The sequence below is a fragment of the Heterocephalus glaber genome, unplaced genomic scaffold (assembly GCF_053883595.1).
Source record: "Heterocephalus glaber isolate CG9 unplaced genomic scaffold, H.glaber_assembly_v1.0 deba00000738, whole genome shotgun sequence".
Lineage (NCBI taxonomy): Eukaryota > Metazoa > Chordata > Mammalia > Rodentia > Bathyergidae > Heterocephalus > Heterocephalus glaber.
Genome location: NW_028258161.1, coordinates 14633803 through 14655846, shown reverse-complemented (window position 1 = coordinate 14655846; position 22044 = coordinate 14633803). Strand labels below are relative to the sequence as shown.

The 22044-nt window shown below is 47.9% G+C and overlaps 1 protein-coding gene across 1 annotated transcript; it reads left to right on the top strand.

Annotated features, from left to right (window-relative positions):
• The first annotated feature begins 815 nt into the window (after positions 1-815).
• LOC106010804 (adenylate kinase isoenzyme 6-like) lies at positions 816-10485 on the top strand. The gene is made up of 4 exons (XM_013078463.1): positions 816-1348; positions 4760-4871; positions 10020-10154; positions 10264-10485. Exons 1-4 carry the CDS (start codon positions 816-818, stop codon positions 10483-10485), a joined length of 1002 nt encoding a protein of 333 aa, XP_012933917.1.
• Positions 10486-22044: the final 11559 nt, after the last annotated feature.

The following is a 22044-nucleotide window of genomic DNA, read 5'->3' as shown; positions in this document are numbered from 1 at the left end:
TAGAATCAGCAATTCAATGAAGGTACTATGAGGATTTTTCTCATTGGCATAATTTGATTACATACTAAACATAAACATGTTAATATGAGGAAATGTGAATTAAATTAGTTATGAATAAGTAACAAACCAAAAATGTATGTAAACAGTCAAATGATTATCTGAAAAATGAAATTTTGTTGTTTTCCTTAACCCTTGTGATGTTCTCCAAAATGTAGATGGTAAACATTCAAGGGCTTCCAGATCACTTTTTCACTATTAAATTTTATTTATACAATGCTGACATATCATACTTTATAAAGTAATGTTGACTCATGTCATCTTGATTACCAGTGTGTGTGTGACTGTGTCTTTCTCATCAGGTCCGTCGATCTCTGAAATGAGGTTTTAAAATCCGTATTTCTAGAAATTAGGGCTGTCAATTTATAGTAGCTCGAGCAGAGAATGGTTTTCAAAACAACAAAAACAAAAAATTATTTTACTTTGCCCTTTCAGTTATTCAGATATTTGTTGATCACCTATTTCCCCCGGCGCTGTGCTGAGTGGTATGGATACAGTGGTGAGAGAGACAAACGTGGTCCCAGCTCTCAGAGTTTACAATCTGGTTTCATCAGATGGGAAACCAGCGGTGAATAAACCAAGGCGAGGGCTGGAGATCTTTGTTTTTATGTCAGTCAGTGAGTAGCTAATTATGAAAACAAAGATGTTTTGAGTAAATTTTGAGGTTATTGTTTTGGGCTAAGTCAGTTTATTATAGAAAACCAATACTAGGTGCTAGGAGAGTGAGCTGACGCACCCGGGCCATGGCATCGGGAACTATGGTGCTTCCGAACATCCTGCTCACCGGTACACCAGGAGTTGGAAAACCCACACTAGCCAAAGAACTTGCATCCAGATCAGGACTAAAGTACATTAATGTGGGTGATGTGGCTCGAGAAGGGGCATTATACCATGGCTACAATGAAGAGCATGAGTGTCCCATTTTAGATGAAGAAAAAGTAGTTGATGAGTTAGAGAACCACAGGGCAGAAGGTGGAGTTACTGTTGACTACCATGGTCGGGATTTCTTTCCTGAACAATGGTTTCATGAAGTTTTTGTGTTGAGAACAGATAACAGCATATTATACAAAAGACTTGAAACAAGGGGTTATAATGAGAAGAAACTAGGAGACACGATCGAGTGTGAGACTTTTCAAGTTCTTTATGAAGAGGCCATGTTATCATACAAGGAAGGTGTCGTGCACCAGCTGCCCAGCAATATGCCTGAAGAGCGAGAGGACGACAGAAACCAGATCTTGAGATGGACTGAGCAGTGGGTCAAAGCTCACAGCCCGGGCCTGGTCACCGGGTGGTGCCTCTTTGCCCACCTTGTAGACAGGGCCTCCAAGTGTCTGTAAAAACCAAAACTATGTGGAAGGCCCAGCAGGTATTTTATGCCTGGGTTTCTTTTTCTCCAAGAGAAAGTTAAACAATCACAAATATAATGAATACAATTATCATTAAGCATTTAAAATACACAACAGTTGCTAAACAATAAATCTGATCAAATGGGAAAAAAAGCCCCAATACTAATGATTTTAGATTTTAATTATTTGTCATATTGATAAAGTTAGCATCTTAATCATCGTTTAGTTTTGTATTCATTTTTCAGAAGCATATATTTATTTTAAGCCATTTTCAATAGAGTGGCCATCTTAATGGTGTTTGGCAATCTAAATAGTGTTTTGGTTATTTTCATTAATTAAAGTTAAAACATTTTAAAGATAAAAGAAAATAAAAATCTTAAAAAGGGCTGGGAACGTAGTTCAATGTGAAGGCCTTGGGTTCAATCCCCAGTACCAGAACACACACGTGTGCTTGCACACACACACACACACGCACACTTGAGCACACCCACCACACACTAGCGATCCCTGGTGCACTCAAGCGCTGAGAGTCAGATGACTCCCTGACAGCACAAAGTGAGAACAGTTGTGAAACACGCACTGCCCACACATGCGTGCACAGGCATCTGGGTGTGCATCTGCACAGTTCCATAATACACACTTCGCACCTGGGGCTGCTGGAAAGCAAGGACCCGCAGGGCAGCCCCTCCGCACCCCATGCCCCATCAGTTAATCACTTGACTAATCGATTGCCTGGAATAACAGGCCATTAAAGCTCGATGGAACTCAAAGATCGCTTGTCTAACCTTGTTTCACTAGTGAGGAAAAATGACCCAGAGGGACTCGGAGGCAAATCAACAACTCTAAAGCCAATTAGTGGACAAGCTTGGGGCCAGGACCCCACAGCACCGCCAGGAAGATGGGTTTCGTCCCATCCCTGCACTTGGCCTGGAGTGGGCCGCTTGTTTCCAGAAGGAAGGGGCTGTTCTGTTAGTGCCTGGATGGCTCTGCTCCTGTCCTTCCTCTCGACCCTGTTCCCCGGGCTCCTCTTCCCCAGCAGCACTCCAAGAGGTCAGCCGCTGGCTGCCGGGGTGGGCTGACCTAGCGTGAGAATCACGAAGCGAGTCCCAGCCCTCACATTCCCACAGGACGGCCAAGCCGGGAAAGCGCCTAGACACCTGTGCCTGCCTCAGTAACTGACCGTATTTTCTCCTCTTCACTGATGCGGAGCATTTAGAAATTAAAATCTAAATCTAGGTCTTAGAATTGGTGAGTAAGCAGGAAACTGTTTTGGGAAGGGCTGTGTTACAACTTTATGAATTTTTCATGGCACTTAGCATAATGCTGGAATGGAAGGTGAACCTTCATTCCACTGACACTTGTTAATTGATCGTTAGTGAAACCATTGAATGATGTAGAAATAAGAGGTTTTGGTTTTGGTTGTGTTTGGCAGTGCCAGAGCTCGAATGGAGGGCCTTATGCATGCTATGCAGACGCTTCATCACTGAGCTTGTCCCCAGCCCAAGACACTAACTTTTGAAGGGACATTTGGCTCTTAGGGTGACTCCTTTCCAAGACACAAAGGGGATCTCCCTTGCCTCTCTGCTGGTGATTGATAGTGTCTGACAGGCGACTGTCCCAAAGCTCTGGGCAGGTGCCAGGCTCAGGACAAACACAGCCCCAGACTTTACACACCACAGAGGGTGCAAGCTGAGGCGAGTTTTCTCAATGGTCTGGAGGGCCACGATGTTCCAGGGAAGAGCCTGAGCTCATTTCCTCAGTGTGTGAGCCAGGAAAGATCACTAGACTGTTAAAGTAAGGACAATCAAATGTGCTAGTTTGAGTCAATTTTCCAGCACTAGGATAAAATACCTGAGAAATCAACTGAAAAGGAAGGTTTATTTTGGCTCATGGTTTCAGGGGTTTCAGTCCATGGTTGCTTGGTTCTGTCACTCTGGGCCTATGGTGGGGCAAAACAGAATGGAGGGGAGCATGTTGGGCAACGTTGCTCACCTCATGGTAGCTGAAAAGCCAAGAAAAAAAGAGAAGAGAAAGTGAAGATCTCTGTATCTCCCTCCAGGGCAGAACCACAGTGACCTAACAAAAAATCCAAACCACGAAATCAAACCATCACTTGGACCCCAAGATTGTTGTGAGGATGAAATAAACCAATAAAGCAAGACTGCACAGGGTACCACATAAACTGTAGAGTGCTGTTGTGTGTTGGTTGGTATTAATGTGGAACACAAGATAGGAGAATCCATATTAGGGAAAGTGGATTCTGTCTGCATTTGAGGAGGTTCCCGAAGCCACCCGAGCACCTGTATTTCCAGTGTGATCCAGGCACACAGTGACAGCTTTGAGAGCTTGGATTTCAGAGTGTCCCAGAGCAAAACAAACTTCTTAATTCAAATATCAGTTTTAGTTCATGAAACCCTAAAGAGTATGGGCTCACTAGCTACTGGTATATCTTGTTTGATAAAATAAATGTTCTCAAAAGTTTGCTTACAAAGAAAATGAACTTATTTTTAAAAAGCAATTAGTTTATAAAAGAAAACAGAAGTATGAAATATAGAAGAAAATGATGGCCACAATTCCCATTTCCACAGAAATACCAACTTTTATTTTGACATACTTCTTCCTATGTTTTATTCCATCATTTGAAAAATATTAAAGATAAATTGCACAAAGCATATGTAGGTAAGGAAAGAATCATGGAAGACCCAGTGACTGAGGGAGGGGTTAGGCGGCCAGGGGACAGCACTCTGGTGGTGAAGTAGGCGAGTTTCACCTTTGCAAACATTGGTCTGCAAGCGACAGGGGCAGCTGCTAGGTCTGGTCTCACCTTGGTCCCTGCTGCTCCTGGTGACCCGCGTGTGGGCACTGGACAGAAAGGCTGCTCTGCACGTCTCACTGGGCTGAGTCCCGGTTCGATGCGGTACCAAGTACTCTGCTTGAGCATTACAAGTACTGTGAGATGGCCTCGAGTACCACTGGGAACTGAGTGTTTGACTCCCTGCCCCACATCCGCAAGGTTAAACCCTAATCACCAAGGTCATGGTCTTTGGAGGTGGGGCGTTCAGGGGGTAACGGGTTGGTTAGGTCATGGGGGTGGCGCCCCAAGTTTGGGATGAATGCCTTTATAAAGGCTGTCTCCGCCCCCCCGCCATGTGTACATGTGTGTACACTCCCAGGAAGGCCATGTGAGGACAATGAGTACTCATCAAGAGCCAGGTAACCAGGCACTCGGATCTCAGGCTCCCAGACTGCAGATGGAGAAACAGCTAGCTGGGGTTTAAGCCCCGAGGTCTGTGGTGTTTGTTGCAGCAGCCCTGCATGAGCCAGACTGGGGTCCGCATTAGCGTTTGCCCTGCCAGGTCCTCTTACTCCACTCGGTTGGTCGCCAGCCTGGCCAACTCCAGTCTCCTGGGCCTGGGCCTGTTGAGAAGGCCTCGTGCCACTGGGTCTGCTACCAGCAACCCGTTCTGGGTCAGCAGTGGGGAGCCCAAGCCTTGTTTACCACGGGAGGGTCCCTTGTGACCCACTGGAGGGGAGCAGCATCCAAGGGACAGAAGGTCCCATGGGGGCACGGCTGGTGTGGGCTCCCCACTGCATCTGGTCCATGTAAGCAGAACCACCCTGCAGAGCTCCCAGCACTGCCCTACGTTGCTACCTTCAGTAACTCTACTTCGCTCTAATTAGTACAGATAAGGGACTGCTAACAGGTGACAGATATATTTTCTTTTGACGGTGAGAAATGCACCAGTGTTGAGAGTCTGTCTTGCTTGCTTGGAAAGAAAGCAAAATAAATAAACCCAGGAAAGTAACCCAGAGAGTACATTATGGCTAAAACTAACATAAACTATAAGGCATTAAGTTGGGAATAATTTCTACCACTTCGAAGTATAAGAATATAATTTTGAAAGACAAAAACAGAACAAAACATATGCATATATATAGATATACTGTAACCCACAATATCTAATTTGTACCAATCTATTATGGAGGAGAAAAAGAGCAACAAGTGGAAATTTATCCCCAAATCTGGCAAAAAGCCACCCCTCAAGTCAGATTTGGGAAAAGAGACTGTAAACAGTGTGGTGGTGTTTGGTTTTACTTTGCAGATGATCTGCAGATATCTGACTTTGATTGTAGTCTAGCTTTTTAGATTTTTATCACAGAAACATATTTCAAAGAGCCTTACTGTACAGATGACGGTAGAGAAGCTTATAAAAACAAACTCTTGGGCTTCTTGAAGCCTAGGAAAAATCAAAACGAAAACATTGGCCAAGCCCTGGATTCCTGAATCTGGGGCTTGTGTTTTCCCTCAGGCATCTTCGTGTCCTGCAGGCAGGATGCTGAGAACAAGGGCAAAGTTTGGATTGTGAACTACTGTGAATGTGAGGGAAGAGTCCAGTCAGCACCCAGCCCCTGAATGTTCTGGAAAGGGCCCTCTGGCCTCTGACACCACGAGGTGCAGGTTGCTCACAGACGGGCATAGGGGCCCCTGAGGCTTGAGCCTGGGCAGCATCCAAAGCACCTGCAGGAGAACAGCGGGTGCTGTGCTGGGTGGGGAAGCCACCGCTTCAGGCCAGGAGACCCGGCAGCTGGGCGGGGCCACAGTGCAGCCAGCTGGCTCTAGGCTGACAGGTCCTCCCTTGGGTGGTCCCTGACCACCTTAGTCAGCACTGGGACCACCTTGTGGGTGCCAAGCACTGTGCAAGGGAGGACGGGATGACAAGACCAGGCCTTGCTAAACTCAGGGGCCATTTGAGGCCCTTCCTGACACCCCAGCCCTGCGTATCCCCCACTTCTCCCTTCCCTGGAGCTCTGTAAGCTCTAGGGAGTGCAACACATTCTGGGCTCCTGCAGGAAGATGCTCCGTTCTGGCCTCTGCGAAGTCACCTGTACAGGTGAGGCTGCCCTTGCTGGGAGGAGACCGCGACAAGGCAGAAGGTGAGGGCAGCACGGAAGGCCCACAGGCAGCGTGGGGAGCAGCGTCCCGGACACCTCTGGGCTGTAACCTTACCCTCTCTACGCCTCAGTCTCCTGTCTTGTGGAGGGGACCTACTGCTCCCTGCCCTGTTCATGAGCTCACATATGCGAAAGCACAGATGTACAAGCTGTTCTAGAAACTGTAGATGTTATGAATCACCAAATGCTAAAAGGCCATGTACCCAAAGGTTCTCAGTGCTGTTAGAGAAAGGGCAGAGTTAGGCTCAGCCGTTCCTCAGGGACAACATGTGTCACCTCACCGTGAGGCAGCCCCCCAAGAGCAGGAAGGTAGCCCGTCATCCAGGGATGCCACACCCACTTCCTGTCAGCACTGCAGGGCCACGGCTGCCACTTCCTGTGCGGTCAGGTGGCTGGAGCTCTCCCCACTCTGCGTCAGGTCCCGGGGCCTGTGCTCCCTGACAGAGAGCACCACTCCCATGCTTCAGTGGGAACTGGCTCAGCCGGAGCTTAGTGGTTTTACTGGAGGGGAACCTAGAGGAAATAATTCAGGGAGATAATAAAGGGGGTTGTTTTCTGTCTCGAAATGAGGCCCATGGGTCTTTGCAGATGAAACTATTCTCTCAGAGTCAGAAATGAATGCAGGAAAAGAGCCTCAGCCACTAGCTCAGCTGGGTGATTGGCCGTGGGCAGACTTCCTCTGAGTGTGGGGAGCTTCAGTCCCGAGGCGGTCGGCAGGACCCCTTCCCTGCCGCTGGGATCCGGTGGCCCGCCCTGCCTCCCAGTCGGCATTCTCTCTCCAGCCCCGGGTATCCAGCCTATTGGTCACCACTGGAGCTAAAATCTGAAGTTCACTTCCACCAGGCTAGAAGGTAAAGACCATGCAGCACCCTCCTCCTGATGAACCATTTCTGTTCTGATGAATACTTCCACCCCGAGAGGCAACTCGTGTCCAGATTCAGCCTCCAGAGCACAGGAATCTCCATTCAGGAAAGGAAGATTCACTTGATACCTAGAAAAGGAAAAGAAGAGAATGATGAAACTTGAGTAAACTCTAATCCAAGCCCAGTGAATACTGAATGAATACATAAAGTCATGAATGAATGAATGAATAAATGAAACTGAAAAACTGGAGCCATCGCTAGACATTGCTGAGGGATCCAGGCCAATGCTCTCATTTTCTAGAAGACCTAAAGCTTGGGTGTGATCTGCACAAGTCAAGTCACAACCAGGGACCCAGACGAATGCCAAGTCCCCTTCTGCGGTGTCCTCTGTGAGTTCCAGCCAAGCTCACCAGCTGGGGTCCAGGCCAGGGCCCGATGGGCCAGAACCAGGGTCCCTCCCTGTTCTCCGCTGCTCCCTTCTGTAAGCCAAGGCCCAGGCTTGCTTTGACGCTGCAAGAGCGGCTTCTGTCGCTCCCACGGCTCCTTCGAGGGGAGCACAGTAATATCTGTGTGGAAAAGAGGCCCCCCAGCTTGGTTCTCACGGGCCCACCTCCTGGTCTCTGGCCGTCGTCCTATCTCTGATCACTATCCAGTAAACATTAAAGAGTCTGCTGTATACCATCTCAGAGTAAGTGACACCAGCAAAGGGCTCCATCTTTCACCCTGCCTTTGAAATGAATCCTCCCTCCGGTCGCTGCTCTGTCCCCTGAGAGGAATGTGGGGTGGGGTGGGTGGGAGCTTTCTCTTCCACATCCAAACACAGGGAGTGCACGCCCTCTGCTTCGGGGTGGGAGGGTGAGGGCTGGACCCTCTGGAAGACTGAAGCGACCCTGACTTACAGAGCATGTTCATCTGCACGGGTACATCTTTTCAGCCCACGGAAGATTGTGCCAGAGGGAGGGAAGGGCCCAAAGAGCCAGCTGCGGGTGTGGGCAGAGCTCTCTCCAGCAGAGGAGACGAGAGTGGCATTTCAGCCTGGGCCATCTCCCGAATCCTGGTGCCCCTCTGCTGTCCCTGACTGCTGAAGTGCCATGTGGGTGGTGGCTCAGACTGATCATTCCCAGCTACGGAACAGGACAGGGGCGCCCTCAGCTGCTGTGGATGGTGCTGGGTGCAGCTCTGGGGAAGCCATGCCCTCTGCATGGTGGGCCATTCTGAGCAGCGCCCCGGGGAGCCTGGGAGCCCCGCCCCTTGCACTCAGAGCCCATTCACACAGAGAAGCACCTTCCGTGACTGCACTGGGCAACGAACACAGTTTCCTCTTGGTTTTTTGGAAGCATGTCGAGGCCGAGGGGGGTGTGGGGAAAGGCGTAGAGTCTGAAGGGCACCCATGGGAGACACAGGATGCTCTGCCCAAGGGCACAGGAGCCCTGCTGTAACCGGATGGCTGTGATGCCCAATTAGGTGTCACCAAGAGGCTTAGAATGGGGCTCAGGATGTTTCTGCATCTCTCCACGCTCAGGTTGCAGCCCCAAGACAAGTGTTTTCTTGTCCTACAAGGCAAATTTTCACATGTGAAATGGGTACAAAATGAGTTGATTATAAGCTGTTGGCTGACGACGTCACGGTCACTGTGAGGAAGCAGCTCCATGCGTGGCATAGTCCAGGGCACAGGGTGCCTGCCTCAGGAGCCGCTGTTGTCTTTAATTTCTGCTGCTGGTTGTCAGCCCTGCCTGGCATTTCCTTTTCTGCCCTTCAAACTTGTTGATCTTTATCTAGGCTTTCATGAAATTCAAAATGTGCTCAGTGTTTAGCCCGCACCCCAACACATTTACACACACGCACACACATGCACACACACACACGCACACACCATTGTGATAAACACATGTATTATTTTTAGGTTGCAAAATAGAAATAAGTTTACAAAGACATCTTTGTTGTTAAAATTCTTGTTGCAAGTAAATAATGCTGTAGCCAGATGCTGAAACTCTAGCCCCAGACCACTCTCTCCCACCATCTCTGCGACTTTCTTCTCATTGACGTGGCTCCATGTGATTTAAAAGTAATAATGTGGCGCTCCCAGGGGCTGAGGCGGGAGGAGCGAAGTTCCAGCCAGCCAGGGGAATCTAGTGACTTAGCAAGGCCTTGTCTCATCCTAAAACATGAAAAAGGGCCAGGGGTGTAGCTCAGTGTTCAATCCCTTCTACTGCAAAAATAAATAATAAATAAATAAATAAATAATTATAATCACGTGAAAGGTCTAGGGGACATGGCTTTCCCAGTATAGCTGAGGCCTTGGGAGATGTAAACACACTGAAGTGAATTCAAGACGTGGCTGGAAGGATGCAGAGTCTAGGGAGGACGCAAAAGAGCAGCACTGGGTCGCATGGCAAAGTCGGGGGTACTTCTGTTGGACTCGTCTGTGTTTCCGCAGGACTCGGAAGCCAGGCCAGGAGGCCCTCGCTGAGGGAAACTGGACCTCACCTCTAATCTGCAAGTGTTTCTAGCAATAGTTGTTCCCAGAAGGAATGGGCTGCTTCGGAAGGGGTGAGCTCCCCATCCATGAGAGCATCAAGTAGAGGCTGGATGACCTCCTGTCTGCAGGTCAGAAAGGAACCTGGCCCGGGGGGAGAGGCTGGGGGGGAGCAGACGGGAGGAAGGTGAAGCGCACAGTGGGCCAGCGGCCCAGCGCAGGGCAGGGGGAGCGCCTTCCGCTCTGCTGTGCACCAGCTTCCGGAGCCCGACTGCGCCTCCGCCCGGTCTCTGACTCCAGTCCCTCTGCTCACTTCCTGACCAGGCCTCCGAAGCCCTGCCGGTGCAGAGCTCTCGGGCTCCTCCGAGCCCAGCCGAGCCTCCGTGGGGCCGGGGCCTGGTGGAGCCGCACACCGAAGCCTTCCCTGCGCTCGCTGGGGTCCTCACTGGACCCCCGGTGGTGAGAGGCTCAGAGCCAGCCTGCTGGGCCCGGGTTTCTCGCTGAGTTTCTAAGCCTCTCCCCACCTGTGAACCGCGAACTGTGCGCTCCCCGCACTCCTTGGCACCAGGACCAGGTCTGCGACACTGAGGACAGCGAGGTGGACAGGGCCTCACCAGTGTGCGGGCACCGCGGTCACGCGGGGCAAGAGGCCACGCCGAGCCCCCAAGTTGCTCCGTGGGTCCTGCCCTTGGGAAGCCCCGACTCCGGCGAGAAGCCCGGCTCGCTCGGGACCTGTGCCCTGAGCGCCGACCTCGCGCTGAGGTTCCCGGGGTTAAGCGCCCACCTCTGAGCAGGAGGACGATTGCGGCAGAAGACCCTTGCCAGACAGGAGCAAGTCTGGGCTGACAGGACACAGGGCGCCGTGCAGCTAAGCAAGGGCGCCGCACCCAGGCGGGCGGGAACCGGAAAGACGGGTGGGAAGACTTCCGGGATGCCGGGCTGAGCCACGGGGAAAGGTTCTCGGCTGACTCAGCGTCTCTCCCACCAGCTACAGTATTTTGGAGGTGAAGGAGGGGCAAGGGGAAAAAGAAGCATATGGAAATATTGGGCATGTCAAGGCCCCATGCGTGCTTTCCTGATGGGAAATTTGGTATCTAACTTCCGTTAATGTGTAGCCACTCTGATGTATCGTATTTAGTTAGTTAGTTAGCTGTCTTTGTGGCTCTGGGAGTTGAACTCAGGGCCTTCACGGTGAGCTACATTCCCAGCTCTTTTTTAAAACTTTGTGTATTTTGAGACAGTCTCACTAAGTAGCTGAACTGCCCGGGCTGGACTCGGACTTGCCACCCTCCTGCTTCAGCCTCCCAGAGGACTGGGATTGCAGGCATGCACCGCCACACCTAGCTTTCTTTTTCCTTTCAGAACAGCAGCGTGGACTCTCCACTCCGGGGTTGCTTTGGGAGCTCCAGGCCCTCACTTGGGCATGTGGGGGCCCCGGGCAGGGAGCATTCAACAGGGACATGGCACTGTGGCTTGGGGCTGGCGGCCAGCGGGGCAGTGTGGCAGTGGACACTGCCCATGTAGAGCAGGTGTCATTTGGCATGGCTTGGAGGAAAACGATTCTATCTTTACCTACGAGAACTAGAAATGATGGTATCTGTGCGGGTTTCAAATTCCACCTTTATTCATCAGCCTCAATTACTAACAGATTTTCTTATCATTTTTGAGCATTGTTAGACGGCAGCAATCATCTTTCTAGTATACATTTGGGTTCACTCAGTAAATTTTTAAAGAAGAAAATAAAGATAACCATATCATCACCAAGGATAACCAATCAGCCATCTTCGTGTTGGGCTCTCTCAGCTCTGATCAAGCCAGTACCCGAGTCAGGGTGCAGACATGCTCCAGGGAGCCCACACAGCCTGCTGAGGACTTGCTTCCAGGGGCCAGATGTCTTCACAGGGCTCCTTCAGGATCCAGGACCAGAAGTTTCCCTACCCGGAGGCCCTGCCTCGTGTGAAGGCGCCTAGCCTGGTTTGCTCAGGAGTGAGTGCACGCAGCCGAGGCTGTCCTGGGTCAGTCACCCCAACAGTGACCACATCCCACATCGTGAGCATCTGGCCACATCCCACATCATGAGCACCAGTGAGCCCAGCCTGGCCCAGGCCACTGAGCAGCTCTCTGATGGGCTAAACCGTGGTTATTGTTTGACACCCTTAAATCTTGAGGCTCTCAGTTATGCAGTAAATGCTAATGGACACACCCTCTTGTACAGGTGTGTGGAGCAGTTTAAAAGAACTCATATGTTTAAAATATTTGTCACTACTACTCGAACTCCATAAACTCTAGATAAATGTTTATTTCCATCATCACTGTCATTATTACAGTTGTAAGAAATACAGCTCCATGTTCTGTTTGGAAAGAACAAAAGGCAGAGTCTCCGATGTTGGCTTGAGTAGGATATTTTGACTGGTCTTTCCGCTTAAATAGAACGATGAGCAAATGAGCAGATTTAGCTGTCCTGATCCTTTTGCTGTAGGACTGGCAGTGCCAGCATGGCTAGGGTGTTACAGCTAAGCACAAGTGGCCTTGCTGACTGTCAAGACTTTAACCACGTGAGAACTGACTCTTTTGCCAGGAAACTTCAAATTCTTCCCAGTCCTTGAAATTCAGCATCATTTTGACTTGCTGAGGCCTCCGTTTGGATGAGGACTGTGTTGAGGCCAGACATGTCGTAAGCATGTCACTGTAGAAGCTCAAAATCAGCCCAGTCACCTAGGATGAGGTTGAATGTAACTTTTATTTATTTTGACGAGTGCACATTCCTTACACAGAACCAGAGGATTCTTTTTGGTGCATTCATAGCGTGCATGTAACAAACTGACCACCCCCACCATTACCCACCTCTCTCTCTCTCCTTCCCTCCCCTAGCTGTCTCTTCTCAAATAGTCCCCCATTCTCCTTCCATATCATCTCTCTCTCTCTTTTTAGGTTGACTATAACTTCAGAATTGAAAAATAGTTCTTGCTCTTTCCTGTAAGAACAAGTATTTAATATATATTTATATTTTAGTATAATTATTCATAACATTAGATTATAACAATTACTGTTTCTGTGAACATAACTTTCCTTCAGCTTGTTAGAAGTGATTTTATATGATTACCTGTGTAGTAGAAAACTTAGAGAATAACAAACTTGCTTAACAAATTATACATCTGAGGCTGCTTTTCCAGGAGTTCTGGACTCTAGAGACAGCCTCTCTCCTTGTTGTTAGAAAATACATGTGATTGCCAAGGGCCTCTAGAATACATCCCATTTGCCAAGTCTTTCACTATAATTTCTCTCTATTATCACCTATTAGTTAGAGCAACCTTCACTTTATAAATAACACCTTGCAATTGTCTCATGGCATTTGGTTTACAAAACACTTGCGTACACTGCCTAACTGTCATCCTACCCCACACTATCTATTGGCCAGACACACACGACTGTTTCTAGTTTACAAGGCAAGCAGACAGTGGGACTGGCCCACTTGTGGTTACCTGCTTTGTAAAGGCACTGCCAGTTTCAGGCCTAGATTCTCTGATCCTGGAACTGGACTCTACTCACGGAGCATGATGTCTCTCCCGCCTGCCACAGCGTGGTGAGAGGATACCTGGCTTTACAACATCAGACACAGCGGAGCTGACCCTGAGTCCTGGCTCTGCCATACATAAATGACGTAAATTTGCACAAGCTACTTAGACTCCAAATCTCATCGTGTTTTACATACAGAAGAGATTGGATAATATTACCGTACCTTGTAAAATTTTAATTTTAAGATTAAATAAGTAATCTATCTAAAGTGCTTAGCATTAGAAGCATTTACAAATGCACATTGCCTTTGCTGTGCCAGCCTCCTTAGTGCTGTCTTTAGCGGGTAGAAGGGGGAGGTGACGAGTCCTCGGAGATCCAGCGTCTGAGGTTCTTCTTGGAGCTCTTGTAGGGTGTCGGTTTCCCCGTCCTCTTGATCTGCTGCCTGGGTCACTCAGCAACCCCCCGAAAGTGACGTGAATGAAGGGGAGACATTAGCACGGGTGGCGTTGCCTTTGTCTTGTGGCTGGATTTGCAGGTGTGCAGGAAAATAAAAAATGATCCAGAGTTTTGCTCTCTTACATGAAAGATTGCATCGTGCCTGGCACATATTTGTGACTGAGGGGACGTAAGAGTGAGCACAATCCATGCTTAGCCTCCCTCCGAAGGATGCTTAGTTTGATAACAGTTTGGCGTACTGCAACCAAAACAGCATACCAGGAGGGGGCATTTTCCACTGATAATTTTTATGTAGATTCAAAGCAACAAGGCAGGACTGTGTTTGCTTGTTTCTTAGTGGCCTCCCCCTGGCCCCTCTCCTCCTACACTTATAGAGAACTTGACTGGTGCTGGCTATTCTCATCTTCAAAAGCTCCCAGTTGCTTTGAGACTTTTCAGCTGTAACTGCTTGTGAGTCCCACACACATCACCTCCAAGGCTCATCTTATTCAGTGATTTAGCCACTGCCAGCTCACACTAAAGAACAACTTCCTGTTTCAGGCATTGTCTTCTAATGGTTAATTTTATGTGACCGCTTGTTCAGGACAGAGGATTCCCACCAATTTCATCAGTATTGTTGGGGTGTCTGTAAGCAGGTTTCTGGGTGCGACAAACATTTGACTCACAGACTCAACAAAGCACCTCCTGCAGAATGTGGGTGGACTTTAGCCAATCACTCGAAGGCCCGAAGGCTGGTCCCTGGAATAGGAAGGACTCTTTTCTGACTCCTTGAACGAGGGCCTTGATTTTTGTCTTGCCTTTGGACATGACCCTAAATACCGGCTCCTCCTGGGTCTCGAGGTGCTGGCATTTGGACTGCAATGATGTCATTAGACTTCCTGGTCCTCTGGCCTTTGAACTTGGACCACAACTATACCAACAACTGTGCTGCATTTCCAGCCTGTCAGCTGCAGGCCCTGGAGCTTAGCCTCCGTAACCGTCTAAGCCAGTTCCCGGTGGTAGATTTCTTTGTGCCTGTGTCTGTCTGGCCTGCAGATGAATGGGTAGGCACTTCTCAGCTGCCACAGTTGGGTGGAGCAGCTCCCCAATCCCCCTCTCGCCTGGGCAGACGCACACGCCCCTGGTTGTGTCTGGAGAAGCCCGCCGAGGGTCTCAGCCTTCCCCTCCTCGACTTAGTTAGCTTAGTCTTCCTGCTGTCCTAACCCTCCACAGTTTTCTGGCTTGTGCCTCACCACGTCGACCTCTGTTCTCAACTATCCTGGGGACTTTTGAAGTCAAGAATAATAAACTCAATGACCAGACTATTTCTTTGCCTGCCCTAATTCCCAACAGTTCTCTTTGAGTAGCATATTTGAACTAATACTTCAATTTCTGTCCCATTTCATTATTCTCTTTCCAAAAAATATACTGTAGATTTCTCCATCCAAAGAGGAAACTGTGCATTTCTAGCTTACGTCTTGTTAGCCACAAACGTTTCTAGACTCCATGTGCAATATTTTGACTAGTGTTTCTGAGGAATAAAAAATGTAGAAGTAAATCAAAGAAATACAGACTGAATTGAAAATTACATGGGTTAATAAACGTTTCTGCACAACATTAAGCATACATATGTGTGTTTAGGTACAGTATATGTCAGCTGTATCATACATGCATGCTCATGTGTATCTTTACATAGGTGTCTACCTAGGCAGCTGGCAGTTTCTCACTGATGCTTGGAGACTCACAGCTGTAGCTTTTGGAGCTTGAGGAAGTGCCCATGTCCATCCAGTGTTCAGCCTTGCCGAGAGCTTCTGTCCCGGCTGCCATTGCAGAGTCGCTGGGAGTCTCAGCTGCTGTGTGCTCCCTGCTTCGCTTCCAGGGCCCAAGTCTCTGCAGTGAAATTTGTCTGGGAAGCCCTCCCGAGCCTCCAATCCCAGCTTCTCCTGGACATTCATGGCGCTTCCCAGGGGTGCAGAGAAAGGCCTGAGCTCAGTAAGGAACGTACAGGGCAGGAACGGTGGCTGCTCAGCCTCGTTTGTCATGGAAGCTGCTTTTGGTGGTGCCAACTCCAGAGTCAGAGAAAGCGAGTGTCAGCGGGGAGCAAGTGGAAGGAGCCCGCCTCTCCTTCCCAGCAGGCCCTGACTGAGAAGTCTCCCCCAAGTCCATATCCTTCTGCTCCAGCGTTGACTTAGTCTAATTCCCCGAAGGCAGAAATCGTTTCTGAGGTTTCAGTTGAGTGACCTTTCTCTGCCTTCTTGCTGTGTCTGTACACACGTCAGGCCTAGTGATTGGCAGTCAGGCCACTGAATTAAATTAAGTGAATTGAAGCTCTGAATTGTTCGAGATCTATAGGGAGAGGAAAATGACATCCAACTGGAAATTTTCCTCTTAAAACTTCCTAGATCCAGGCTACTTTTTTTTTTTTTTAACAATAAAGTTGGTTAAAAGAAAATAAAAAAGAACTCTATTGAAGATCAAATCCCTGGTCTCCTGCCTTTTCAGAGGATTGCTGCCTTCTCAGAAATGAATTTAATCTCTGGCAATAATAACTGAAGTTTTCTTTGGAGAATTTATATTTTTTATCAAAAGTCTTAAGCTTTTTAACATTCTTACATTTATAACCTGAGAAATAAATTTGTCTCCCTACCTTTGGTCATTTATTTGCATCACCTATATATATATATATATATGTACTTTTTGGTATTGAGGATCGAACTCGGGACCTTGTGCTTTCGAGGCAGGCGCCGGAACCACTGAGCTAAATACCCGGCTCTCCATCACCAATATTAAAGGGCAATTCTGTGTCTGAAATCGTGTGTTCATTGGCTTAGGACTGAGGCCACAATGACAGAGAAGGCATTTTACCAAAGGGTCTTAGATAAATGTACCACTAGGCTCACCTTACCTGCAGTTGTTAATTTTAAGCTCCAAATGGACAGCAGGATGCGTTAAAGTAATGGCATGTTTATATTAGAGCAGTCACCTGTTTTGGTTAATCATTAGCACCTTTGGTGTCAAATACTCTACAGATAATTTACAGGAAAAGAAGAAAACATAAATACAAGTTGGGTATGGTGATGCATGCCTGTAACCCCAAACTCAGAGGGTGCAACAGGAAGACTGCAAGTTCAAAGCCAGCCTGGAACACAGATCTTTATTTGTCTGCAGAAAAGGAAATGGACCTCCACAATGGAGAAACCTTTTGAAAAAGTGATTAAATGCAAGTCTAATAATGGATCACATGTCACATACTTTCTAATTTGATAACACTTGGGAGAGTTCAATAGCCTTCATTTAGTATTCTACCCCTGCATAAAAAGTATGCATATATATTCTAATCAAGAGGAACAAGTCAAGGATGTCCATATTGGATGTCATTCCACAGACCCACTGGCTTAGATTCTTCAAAATTGCAATATCATGAAAGAAAAAAAGGGGATTTTCAGGATTGAAGGATTATAAACACAGCACATAAATGCAATCTGTGCCCTTGGTTGGCTCCTGGACTAGAGTACAGGAAAAGCTGTACAGTATAAGGTGTCGATTAGATAATACTATTGATCCAATATTAACTGTTTTGAGCTAGTAATAATACAGTGACCATGTAGGAGAATGTCCTTATTCTCAGGAGGTACAAGATGAAGTATTTAGAAGTGAATTACCAGAACATCTGCCGTTTTCTTTCAAATGGTTAACTAAATATGCTAAAACGTTTTTCTAATGCAGTAGAGGGCGTTCAGCCCAATCAGGGCCCCCAAACGCATCCACAAGGTTTAGCACTGGCCTGGCCTTTAGAAGAGTTCTCTGGTGGTTAGCACCACCTAGACAGAGAAGGGCCGTACCTCCCTAACGCACAGGCTTTTGCTTCGAGACGCTCTATACAATAGGCCTGCCTTCAGTCGTGATCTTTCACACACTGGGTCTTGCAATAGAAGACAATATTACCCTATTTCACTCTAATGACTCTGGAGCCAGACTGGCTGAATTCTAATCCAAGCTGTTAGCTTCTTAGCTGTGTGGATGTGGCAAGTCACTTCCCTAATCTCTTCTGATCTCAGTATCCACATTCGTAAAAAGGGTACAGCAGTAATAACTATCTCATAGGGTTATTTATGAGGAATAAAGGGAAAAGAAACAAAGTCTTGGCAGGCTGCCTTGTGGACAATAAGCACTCCATAAATAGCTGTCATTATTAATATTATTATTACTATGCATGCTGCTCAGGTCTCACTAAGAACAACTACAATAGTAAAAGCAAACAGCAAATGTACATTCAGCACTTACTATGTGCTGCTCACGGCTTTTATGCTATGAACAACAGCTAAACACCCCTGCCCTGATGGAGTGTATGTTGCCACCAATGCCTGCCATGAACCAAGATTATTTAAAACCCCTTACAGATAATAACTTGCTTAACCCTTAAAACAACTCTGTTGCAGGAGCCTCCCCCCAAACATTCAGCCTGATGCCTTAGCTTGCTGGATTTTCTGGGGCTTCCAAAAATGATTGTGTTACATTGCTGTATGTGTGGAGGCGCGGGGAGTGGGCTTGGCTTTTGCCACTCTGAAAAAGTGTTTCACAGACAAAATTCTTTTCTGTTTGTGCCAGTAGTAAAGGTCCAGTGGTAGTAATTGGTGAAGTGTACACATCGTTTCCAGGTAAACGACATTCTCTGGGACTGGTGGAGGCAGAAGAGAACAAAGAGAAGGTGAGCAAAGAATCTGAGTAAAGACAGTCTCCCTTTCTTATAGACAGATTTTTTAGGAAGTTTGGTTCCTACAGCTCAGAAGTTCTGCAGGGCTTCCCTCTTCTAGCCAGTGTCACACAGAGTTATGTTCATAGGAGAAGACAAAGGGAAGGGTGCTTGGAGGAGTCTGATGCCCTGGGCTGCCCTCTGGATTCTGACTGGCTTCCCTCACCTGTGCTCTGGCTCTGTTTGCAAAGCTGAGGGGAGTATTCCAGCTCCCCACTGGTGAGTCTCTCCCGATCGCCTTGTGGGCCGGCAGTGCTGCGGCCTTTGGGAGTCGCAGGGGAGCCTGTGAACTTAGGAGCAGGCTGTTGTCACCTCCCGCTTTCGACTCCAGACCCAAATTGTGCCCTTGTTGATGATTCTCGATGTGTCATTTAATGCTGTGCAGATGCTTTCTATATCCGTCCTAAGTCATTTTTACCCCCACAAAACCTCAAGACACCTTTCCAAATACACTTATTTTTGTTTTGTAAACCTCTGAGTATTTCAAGAGAAATGTTATCCACATGTCCAAGAAGTCCCATGATCTTTCTCTTCTTTCCACTGGGGAAAGGGTGGCCACAGCCTGCCCTGACTTCAAGTCTGGCTGGGAAGTCAAAGCCACAGGCTTTCGGCTTTGCTGATCCTGTCTTCATCTTCCTAATCAGAGGCCAGGCCGAGGGGCAAGTTGAGGCAAAACCATTTTCATAGCAGGGCGGACAAAATAAAATTTACCCAAGTAAATGAGCCACCCTAAGATTTACATTCTATTGACAATGTGTTCTTAAGTACTTAAAGCATCTTTATTCTCTAACCCCCAACTCTACTGCTAAGAAATTGTCTTAGGGCAATGGACAGAGATATATAGACAGATGAATGAACATTATCATTTCACTCACCACTAGAAACTCTGAAAATGCATTTGAACCTAAGATATCAGACAAGACAATAGTATGTCCAAAGCATAAAATACCATGTGGCTGTTAATGACTGTTTAAAAAAAGAATATTTAGTGACATAAAAATATTATGACAAAGAACAATATATAAGTTGCAAAGTTAATAATAAAAAAGTGGCAAAGGAGTTATTTAAAATTAAGAGGAGTGAATAAACGGATGCAATGTTTATGGCAGTTATCCCATTGCAAGCTACTGGGTGTGGCAGAGTGTTTGTTCCAGAGAGGTGGGGTTTTCCTATGTCCAGAGCCCATAACCAGCCCTTGTTTGAAAGCCCAAGGCCCTTGGAAGAGAGAGAATGAAGGTGACAGACTTTGAAGAGGAGAGGATGTGGACCGCCAGAGGGACAGAAGGTTGTGCGTTTCCATGCGGAGCTGAAGCACATGCAGCCTCTTGCTGATATGCAGCACCCAGGGGGAGCAGGCAACGACCTTGGAGCAATAGCATCTCGGTGGCTCCCGCTGCCCCTGTCCGCCGCCGTAGCTCCATCATTCCCAGGTCACGGAGTCCTCCGGACCCACCTTCCTCGGCCCCGTACGCCTCTTCACCTGCTGTGCTTCCCCATTGCTAAGTTTGCCAAGTGCTCAACTCCTGTCCTTCTCACCCGGCCCCCATCTGTGTGCCCCACGACAGCAGGTCAGCCCGCCCCTCCCATGTCACGACGCCACCACAGCCTCCCTGTTCCACTCAGGGGACAACTTCCTCTCCTCAGGGTCCCCAGCTCCCGCCTGGCTGAGGCTCAGCCACTCAGCCCTTGAAAATGTGGACGCTTTGGTTCTGGGGCGAGCCGCCCTCTGGTCCTTCTTCTGGCTCACAGGCCAGTCCTCAGGAAATTGAAGAATCATGCTTCCAGCTTCGTCTCGAGTAGGCTTCTCTACGTCCTGTCCGATGAGTCCACCTCCTTTTCTGGCTCCTCCTTACCAAGTTCTGAATATCGATGTGCTAAGGATTCGGCTGGCTTTCTCTATTCTCCTCCTTCCTTTTCTCCCTAGGGAATGCCATCTGTTTTCAGAACTTGAAATACGTTTGTCATTCAAGATCATTTTCTAACTCTGTGGGACAGGGCAGTCCGGCCTCTGGGCCCCTGCCCCGTGTTGCACAGCACACCAACAGGCACCCCGACACCAAGAAGTGTGCAACTTTGAGAATATTCTATCTACAGTCACCCAGTATCATTGCTTTTAGGGTTGGCTTTTTCATTCAGTGCCTATTTGTACCCCATCCTTCCAACACTCTCTGTGAACACAGTCTGCAGTAAGACATAGGGTGGGGGTGGGGAATGGCTCCTCCAAGGGGCAAGAAGAAGAGTATGCGTGTGTGAGTGTGTGTGTGTGTGTGTGTGTGTGTGTATGTCTATGTTTTAGCAATTTGGTCTACTAAACTTGGGAAATTAGCGAAAGAGTCAATATTGTGTTAGAAATGAAATTTCATTATGAAAGAGGTGTAATTATTTGGCATCTCTCAACTCCATGCGAAGGTATTCTTGGGCACATTTTACAAAGCCATTCTTTCTCTCTCTGTCTGTGTCTGCCATCTCCACCTTCCCTCTTCACCCAAGCCACCGTCCTCTCCCCCATGACCACTCTCTCGAGCCTTTTAACTGGTGACCTGGCTTCCCTTTCCAGCCTGCATGCCCAGCACAGCTCATGGCTCCTCCCTCTGAATATATCTCTTACAAGGCTTCCTCAATCTGATCCTCCTCCACCATGGGCCCTCCCAAGTCAGCATGTTTTATTGAGTATTGTCATTATGAAGACAAATAATAGCATTTATATGATTCGTTCATGATCTGCCATTGTGTATTGGTTCACGCCTCCTCCTCCTCCCTCTGTAGAATCACCTTAGTGGCAGCAAGATCTTCCTGTCTGCAGCAGCGGGGACACTTCATAGTCTATGGTCTCAGCCGATATTTATCGACTGAATAAATGAGTGACTCAATGAACATTCACATGACTGAAAAGCTGCCTGTTGTGTCTTGTGTCTAGATGTCCCCTGGAAGCCTCATGTGAATGAGGTGGGGCTTTTTCAGAGGTGTCTGGATCCACAGTGTGTGACGCTGGGACTGATTCACGGTGCAATGCTAGGCTAAAGGGCACTAGGATTAAGGGTGTGAGTGCTGCCCGCCCTAAGTAGTCTGGATGGGATAAAAGGGGCAGAAAGACACTGTTAAGGACCCTTGTTGCTTTTGCTAATTTCCGCCTACCATGAACTGTTGCCCCTCTGCCCTGTGCCGCCCTGCCTTGGAGCCATCTGATTATGAACTGAAAGCTGTATGAACTGTGAGCTAAATAAACCTTTCCCGGCTTTAACTTTGGGTGTCTGGAATTTTGTCTCAGCAGTGAGAAAAGTAACTAAGACACTGCCCCCAAATGGAGTAAGCAGGACATCTGTGCTAATGGCACTACACAACTTTTAATAGAATCCAGGAAAAAGTGAAAACTGCCACAGCATTTGGGGATATGTAAACTGGCAGGATGTCAGAGATGACTTATAATTCACCCAACACACTGAATTCAAAACCTAAGTGCTGTGGAAAATGCTACTAGACCTGGCACAGCCACAGTGGTTAGGATGCTGGCTTCGCCCTGAACTTCCTGGAGAAGAAAGACCTCACTCCTTCCTCTCTCCATATTTCCTTATTTGATTTCTTTGTTTGTTTATAGGGTAATCAGCCCCTTCCACACTCCGAACCACATGCCAGAGTGAAGCACAT

Excerpts from the sequence above, each read along its gene's own strand:
- LOC106010804 (XM_013078463.1), top strand. The coding sequence starts at position 816 with ATGGTGCTTCCGAACATCCTGCTCACCGGTACACCAGGAGTTGGAAAA. Across the intron at positions 1,349-4,759 it reads CCGGGCCTGGTCACCGGGTG|GTCCTCTTACTCCACTCGGT; the intron begins GTGCCTCTTTGC and ends TTGCCCTGCCAG. Across the intron at positions 4,872-10,019 it reads CTACCAGCAACCCGTTCTGG|GCCTCCGAAGCCCTGCCGGT; the intron begins GTCAGCAGTGGG and ends CTTCCTGACCAG.